This window comes from Eleutherodactylus coqui, chromosome 13 (genome assembly GCF_035609145.1).
Source record: "Eleutherodactylus coqui strain aEleCoq1 chromosome 13, aEleCoq1.hap1, whole genome shotgun sequence".
Classification (NCBI taxonomy): Eukaryota; Metazoa; Chordata; class Amphibia; order Anura; family Eleutherodactylidae; genus Eleutherodactylus; species Eleutherodactylus coqui.
This window is the reverse complement of record NC_089849.1, coordinates 119740686-119749108: the sequence shown is the minus strand read 5'-3', so window position 1 is coordinate 119749108 and position 8423 is coordinate 119740686. Positions and strand designations below refer to the sequence as shown.

The 8423-nt window shown below is 42.1% G+C and overlaps 1 protein-coding gene across 1 annotated transcript; it reads right to left on the bottom strand.

Annotated features, from left to right (window-relative positions):
* Positions 1-1967: 1967 nt before the first annotated feature.
* On the bottom strand, positions 1968-7592 carry NPTX1 (neuronal pentraxin 1). The gene is made up of 5 exons (XM_066586114.1): positions 7057-7592; positions 6611-6818; positions 5559-5803; positions 4776-4955; positions 1968-2322 (listed from the first exon to the last, which is right to left on the bottom strand). The coding sequence occupies exons 1-5, from the start codon at positions 7507-7509 to the stop codon at positions 2101-2103; spliced, it is 1308 nt and encodes a 435-aa protein (XP_066442211.1). The 5' UTR covers positions 7510-7592; the 3' UTR covers positions 1968-2100.
* Between the last annotated feature and the right edge of the window lie 831 nt (positions 7593-8423).

Here is an 8423-nt window from a genome sequence, read left to right as displayed (position 1 = left end):
GGAGCTATTGTCTCCTCTTACAGTATCTCAGACACTGCAAGGTGATAGTCAAATATATAGGCAAGGGAGTACGTACCGTAGAGGGACCTATGTGAGTGCCAGTAGAGAGAGGGTCCCTGCCCAGCTGGGAACTGTCCTGAGTGATCCATCATCCCTCTATATCCTTCAAGAGATGGGCCCTTGTATCCTGGTGGCATAAACCAGCCATTACTATGGCTATGGGACCCACCTCTCCTCTATGTACGTCCATTTGTACTGGGCTTTAAAATAATTGTTGCTTTTTCCATACATCAATCTCCCCAATCTAGTGTGCTCTACTCCATGCTCATGTATATTAAGCAGAGCTATAAGAACTGCCTCCCCCCCTAAATTCCATTAAGGCGCGCTCCATCTGCAGGACAAACTATGGCTAAGTTGTGGTTCTTACGACTTTTTAAAACTTCAAATCCCAGCCAAAGATGTTTTAATACCGTGGCAAGAAAGCTACAGAAAAGGTAGCAGAAGTAGGCTGGCCTATTGGTTTTCTAAAAAGGGCCTTAAAGGTTTATACAGAATTAGAAATACATGGCTGCTTTCTTCCAGGAACACTGCCACATCAGTCCAAGGGTTGTGTCTGGTATTGCAGTTCAGCTCCTTGAATTAAACAGGGCTAAGCTGCAATACTGCAAACAGTTCTGCTTATCTAATCCTGAAAACTTCCTTTAAAGGTGTGTACCACGTAACAGGTACTGCATGCGGCTGAGCATCTGCCCAACCGCAGCTGCCAATAGTCACATGATCTTGCTGATCATGCAACAATTGGCAGCCAATGCTGGTTGGAATCTCAGCTGCAAGTGGCACCTGTCATGTGGGAACATACACTAAAGCAGCTTTTGTTCTCATGGTCGCCACAAAGAGCAGCATCTCTTCTTTCCATAACCCTTATATACACAGGCTATGTAAATACTTGTCTAGGAAAATTAACTCTCAACTTCTCATTGACACTAATCATGGCTAGTAGTGAAAGTGCTTTAAAACATTACAAGAACTCAGTAACCCTGCATATGAAAATTACTCTCACTTTTCTTTTTTCTTTTTTTTTTCCAGTTTTTTTATATATACAAAGGGTTAAAATAGATTAGAACTAATGCCTGGAAAAGTTGAGAACTACTCTAATAAAGCCACACGTTATCAAATCTTCTCAGTGTCCTTGCAAACATTATGATGTATCAACTCTAATTTTTTCAGAAGTAATCATAGACAGAAACACGTCTGACGAGAGGTAAAAGGGGGATGAAAACAAATGCAAGGAGGCTTGTCATGCACACTGAAGCTGTAATAAAAAAAACAAAAAAACAAGCAAAACCTCGTTGACAGAAAAATGAAATATTTACAAAGAATAGATAATTCCAGAAAAGAAATGCTACTGTATCAGAGCCCTCCTCCAATGGAAGGCTGCTGTAATGTCTGCCATGCTCATAGAATCTGCTGGAGTTAGTCGGTCCCCAAACCCTGACTGCGTGAAGCTTTTCACTGACAGCAAAAAATGGGAAGATTGAAAAGAGCTGGAAATGGGCAGGACTGCCTCAAACAAACCACATAACAAACATCTAGAATCAATTGAACCATTTATAGAGTGGGGTCTAAAAAGGATGAAAAACAAAACCAAAAAAAAGTGCTGAATATTGGTACCAGCGCAAGGCACTCAAGATTAACTCCATCCCTGCTGGAGACACTTGGGACCTATCATTGTGCAGATCCCACCAGCAGCTAAGAGGTTAAACCCAATTGGCAATGAGAAACCCAAACCTTGAAGGGAACTTCCCAAAGTGAAATCCCTCTAAAAAGAGAATCCTTTTGACTCCGATCACCTTGCGTGCCTTTCCTACAAATTGCTGAAGGTTTACTCCAAGATGCAAATGTGATTTATGGTTAAAACAAGTAAAAAGCTCTGAAATAGTTTTTTTTTTCACCCCCCCCCCCCCCAAATAAATAAATAAATAAATAAATAAATGAAACACTCTTGTGGCTGATGAGCCCTCATTTCAAAGGCAGGTGCAGGATGATGCTGATGATATCTTTTTAGAAGCTTAAGAAATGAAATCCAGATCCACAATTTGTTCAGTTGATCTGACGGCATGCATCGAATGTCCACTTGGTGGCACCACCAAAGATCTCAATGTTGGTCTCTGCCCAACTAATGACATTTCCAGTTAGTGCCTTGTTGCTGCAAGTTGCCAGGTTATAGACTTCTGCGACTGTGAGTTTTCTATCCCACAAATTGAAATGGGCCAGTTCTCCAACAAAAGCCTGGGTGGCATCAAACCCACCTCCTAGGGTGTCCTTTTGGAATACAGAAAAAAAGAAAATAAATTGTTGCGTTGTGTTAGAGTGCAGAACATTTTTTTATGCTAATGCATTGATACTGGTAGACACTACAAGCATACCTCCAGCACTGTGTATTAAAAATTGTTTACATTTCACTCCCATGAGACCTCAGCGTGGAGCACAGATTTCATATTTTCTATTTCCTGTACCCTTTTTTTTTGCTACTGCTGAAGCATTTATGATATATCCATAAAATAAGCCATAAATATGTGGAGGCCCAAACTCTGAGACTCCACCGATATGTGTATATGTGTGTTCCCTGACCCCTGATTGCTGATACAAAGAAGCCACATCACCTTGGTCAGGGATGTGGCCACTCTTGTGTACAGCTTATCTATTGAAGCCTATTGAAGTGTTTTCAATAATGCCCACAGGCTTCAAGTGAGTGATATGTGTGCAAGTAAGTATATCCACCCAAGCTAATGTAAAAAGCGACTGCTGGTGGCTACTTTGTATCAGCAAACAAGATTCAAGGAACTCTGTTATCCTATCAGTTAGATCTGAGATGCTGTTGGGAATGTCCCTTTAAAGAACAAAGACATTGGCAACAACTCTGCCCTAACATGCTAGGAATAGCTAAGAGAATACTCTCCCATACAGACAAGAATATAGAGCTGACCAAGTTGGAGAATCTTAAAAAAATTGTTTTTTTAAAGGGGTTATACAGGATTAGAAAAACATGGCTGATTTATTCCAAAAATACTGCCACTTTTGTCCACTGGTTGTGTGTGGTATTGCAGCTCAAGTCCCATTTAATTCAGTGAAGCAGAGCTGCAATACCAGACAGAATGGGGCAAACTTACAACATAAAATATGACAGTTTCCTGCCATAAATTACACCAAAAAACTGTCCTGCGTGATTTGTGCCACATTTTACTGTGTTTTTAAACACTTTCAGGGTTTATTCACACGAGCGTATATCGGCCGCCGTTTACAACCAGCCGATATACACTACCGTCTGATGCATTGGATTTCAATGCATCAGATCAGACAGGCGTATTCCTGCAGCGTAAAAGCGCCGGGCAGGAAAGATAGTCCTGGAACTATCTTTCTGGCCGGACTACTGCTGCTGCCATAGACTCCTATGGGAGCCAATTACAGTGGCTGGAGAAGGGAGGTGTGAGGGATTTTAGCAGCGTGACTGCTAAACTATCTCCCCTTTCTCTCCTCCTCTCTCCTCCCCCCTGGCTGTTTGCAATGGGAGGAGGCAGGATGGGGGTGAAGCTAAGCTCCACCCCCTCCTGACCCTCCTACTGCTGGCTGCGGACAAGGGGCGGGAGCTTAGCTCCACCCCTGTAGCGCCCTTTCCCATTGCAAACAGCTGGAGGGGAGGAGAGAGGAGGTGAGCCAGAGAGGGTGAGGGAAGGGGGAGACAGGGGGCAAAGCTAAGCTGTCTCCCCCTGCCCGACGGCATATACGCCGAGCCCGTGCATCACATGGTAGCGTATATGTGAATAAGCCCTCAGACAGTATTTCTGACTTGTAGAAAAAAGGGCCATGGCCTACGCTGCACCAAAAATTCCCAAAATGCTGAGTTTTATTTTGGACGCATCTGAAAAATGTCCGGTAAAAATGCAGTTGTATGCACAAATATGCAAACTGTGATGCGGAAAATAATTTAAAAAAACACGGTGCAAAAAATGCGCAAAGGTGGCTTTACCTGGGACAACTATTTTCTGAATAGTCACTTGACAGAGTGAATATAAGCGCCTGTTGTTCCATGTCAGTATGGACACAAACCCGATAAAGAGTGAGAATTTATTCACTAGTTGCTTGTTTCAGTTTACCGAAAATTAGTTGCTGGTTAATTAGTCATCATCTGGTGTAAATAGCTAATCATTCAATTGTTGCCTTTCACAACTAGCCAACAATTTTGCATGGAGGTATGTGCTAGTTCGACATTTGACTCCCACTAAAAGCTGATAAGCTCCCACTTCTTTTGAACATTTTACCCCCATTCCCACTTAATATGCATTGGATTCCGAAAACACAAATACATGCGAGTGATCTTCAACTGAAGAGTCCCTTTTGGTCATCAAAAGAGCACTCACTGCTACAGAATCTGACTGTTTTTGATCTTTAAAGATACACTCCCTGCTGCCGTCCTTCGCTAGTTTTGCCTTCAGTGGAACACTCAATGTTTCAATCTCTTGCAGCAGCGAGAGTTCACTCATAGACCACTGGCACACATTTATGTGCTTTCAATGGACTCGGCAACCAATGAGCACTTGTTGGGGAGGGGTCAAAATTTCAAACACACCTACCAAAAAAACTTATGCGAATGATATTTTGGCTTGTGCAACTGTCAACTATCCTTTCAGCAATTGTAAAATTGAACACCAAGCATACAATAATCTCACAAAAGGACATAAACAACTGTTTACGCTTTAGGGATTATTGGTAATTACCTGCTCTTGGCCAATCACCAGCACTCCTTGGTGTTTGATGGGGTGATAAGGTGCCAAGTTTTCTCCATTTCCTCTTAATACTCCATCCTGATAGGCTTCCCAAACACCATCTCTTGTGGTCCAGGCTATGCAGATGTGATGCCATTTTCCATCGTTAATCACGAAGGGCAATTTTGCCACCTGTAGCATAGAAAATGCGTGTTCTGAGCAGTGCAACTTACAGTCATGATATTAATTAATGTATAAGCCTAAGTTATCAGTGAGCTGCAAATGTAGTACAGCCTTTGTTCAGTAGGTGGGAATAACATAACCTATGTCCTCCCAGATATCATATTATTAATAGGAATATTAGACAATGCCCTGAATGTTTGTAAGTATATACTCCACCTTTGGTTTTCTGGAGCAGTTGTCTTGCAATTTTCCACACTGACCACATTATCAAATATATGAAGTAATGTAGAAATCCTTAAATCGCTGTCAGTGGGTTCACATTAACTATTTTTTTGTTTTACAGCCAAAAGAAACGATTATATTTTATTGGATGTAGTACACCCTTTGGTCAGTAGATGGGAATAGAAAGTCTACATCAATAGTGGCAGTAATGACAAGCAGTAACATTGTATCATTATGATTGTCATGTAGTCTGTGTAAAGTATTATAAAACAGATGTATATTTGTATCCACTGCTGATTACACTGTATGCCATAATAGATCGATAGATAGATAGAATGCATTCAGGAAATAAGGGATGTAACATGATATTAGATAATGGAAGTTTAGTACCTTATCATTAATTAGTATTTCCATTGGGTTGTTCCCCCACTCAATGAGGACCAGTTCATTGGCTTGGCCAGGCACAGCATAAGAAAATGGGGTGCCAACACCTGGAGAAGCATTGGATTTCAGCCACATGCAGACAGTGAAGGCATACATTTCTGGCAGACTCTTTTTCACTTTGGCATACATGTAGTTAGTCCTCAGAGGGAAAGTGAGTTGGAACTTGTCTGCAGGTCTGTTCTCCTTTTGACCTGAAAGAAATGCAAATTGTTTTATTGGAAATGAGTATGAAAATCACTTCCTAGGATCAAAAATATCCAGTAAAATCCTTGCATGTCAGCTCCCTTATGAACAGCAGGGGGCACCAACAAAACAGTTCCAATCATGAATACATTTAATGCTAAACAGAATGGAACTGCTTTGGTACTTGTAGTCTTTACAATGCTGTAAAGCAACGGATTGCAAACACTAATCAATATTCTGCTGGCATCTTGTAGAAAAACCTGCTTGAATGGACCCAATTACAAAGCGAAGTGTAGTCTGAGAGGATAAAAATGCTGAGAGAGCTAAATCCTGCATAGGTCACCTAGATTACAACCCCCATGCTCTATGCAGGTAGTGTGCAGTGCACTGAATCTTGTGGGACAATGTAAATCCTAGCTTTATTGCATAACAGACACAGGTGGACATCATATAATTGCAGTACTTGTAGTCCTCCACGCTTGACTGACATCATCCTTCTAATGACCCTACTTGGTCATTATATAGAAAACAATAAATCTGTTGCCAATGGTTTTATGCTTGCCTCTACATACCTACTGTAATGGTTGTACCATCCATCTGTCCATCAGGAAAGGAGATGGCACTATTATAAATTGATGGTCCCAGACAACAATCTGGTGCATTCATGCTACCTAGACCATGCTTGGATGGCTATATGTGAAATTTTGGCTTCTCCTCCTGGGCACCATGATAATGATCATCAGTAACAATGAACTGTCTCCTTGAACACACAATGCCAGCTCATATGTCTAACCCAAGTAAGTTTATTTCATCACCTTTCTCCAAGTCTGTGATCCTCTGCTGGAGGGAGGTCAGGGCACTCTCAATCTTTCCTCTCAGCTCGGTCTCATTCTTCAGGTTTACCTTGCCTTCTTCTAGGTTGTTCACCCTGGAAAGAACTTGCTTCTCCAGGTCATCTATCTTGGTTTGCAGCAAATCTTTAAGGCTGGAGGCTTGGGCAGAAGAATTGCCTCTGCTATACTGCTGCAAGGGCAATGTCAACAATCAGTAAGTGGATTGTCGCAAGCATCAATAACATAGCACTTCCCTAATTATACAGCTCATTAGCAGCTTGCTGACATTCAGTAGCCACGAACAGCAATGGACTAAGTTCACATAGAATATACCCACTATACCCACTGCTATATTAGAAGAGGGTGCACTATACAGACATGAACCATAGTATTCCCCACATTAACCATATTTCCTATTACATACTAACCTCCAAGTTTTCCAGCCTGGTCTTCAGACTTTGCAGAGTCTGTCCAAGCTGAGTGAGGGTCTCAGCTGTAGGGGTCCTGGATAAATCTCCCATTGTGTTTTTGGTAGTCCCTGTTTCTTTTTTCCTGGAACCTGGAGCACCAACTTTGGGTTCATTAGGAGGGATTTCCAGGATTGTCTGCCCCTCACACCTTGCCAGTTTGCTTGTCAGGTCCCTGATAGTATCCTTTTGATTCATGATAGTCTCTTTTTGCTGGATGACCGTCTCTCTTAGCTGTAAGATAGTAGTCTTCAGGTCTTCCGTGGGACCACTGTTCTGCATTGAGGAAGTGCACATATCCATGTCAACAGGCACTGAAGTGCAGATAAACCTCGTTTGTGCAAAATTCTGTGCAGATCCCCTTAGAAAAAAGAAGGAGAGGAGTAAACATCTCCAACAAGCTCCTGTGATCATGGCTTGGTCTTCAGTGAAGTCCTTACTTGAGTATGGGAAGTGCTGGAGCACTGATGGCTTGGCCTGACGTTCAGCACCAGGAGCTGTCCGCTGAGTGCTCGCAGCTGCAGTGCAGCCCCTTATATAGTCAGGGGAGGGGGCAGGAATTCCTTCAGAATTGTGTTGTGACAGGCACACACAGCCTTTACCCCTTCACGACTGCAACGGCAACCAGCGGCTCACCAAACCATTAACCACATCACATCCGACATTCATAGAGCAGAATACACGCAACTTGGCACTTCCATATCATATCAGAATTAATACCCATGTTCTAAAAATGCACCTGGACAGTAAATGGTTAAGGGATTTCAGGAGAAATAAAGCAGCTTGTGCTTTTTCTTGCACAGACCATAGCTTCAAATCTTCAAAAAGCCGCAATACAGAACGGAAAGTTATTCCAGAGGGAAAGTCATAGGAATCTAGAAGAAAAAAAAGCTGCAGCTTGTCTATAGCTCAAGACTAGAAATCTGCTATGGGAAGAAGTGTAATGCTTCTTATATAGTGCCAACAGGGACAGTCCAGGCCTACAATCTATTTTCACAGGCGGCAAGTATGTGTTTTAGAATGTGGGGCATGTGTAGACAAGGAGAACACACAAACCCCACGCACTGCTCTTATTTATGATCCCAGTGCTAACACAATGGCCCATAGAATGCCAATTCACTTAAATTAAAGGATCACAACATCTTTGGAGGATTAAGTTGACATCCGCCTCACTTATAAGTATGGAGACAAGGATTTTTCATTATTATTTACTACGGTGTGTCTATTTATGGGTTAAAAGAAAGGAGGTAGTACAACAGCAGCTGAAGAGCCGGTGGCCATTGTGCAAGTCTCTAGTATATTCAGTACAGTGTTTTAAGAAAAATCCT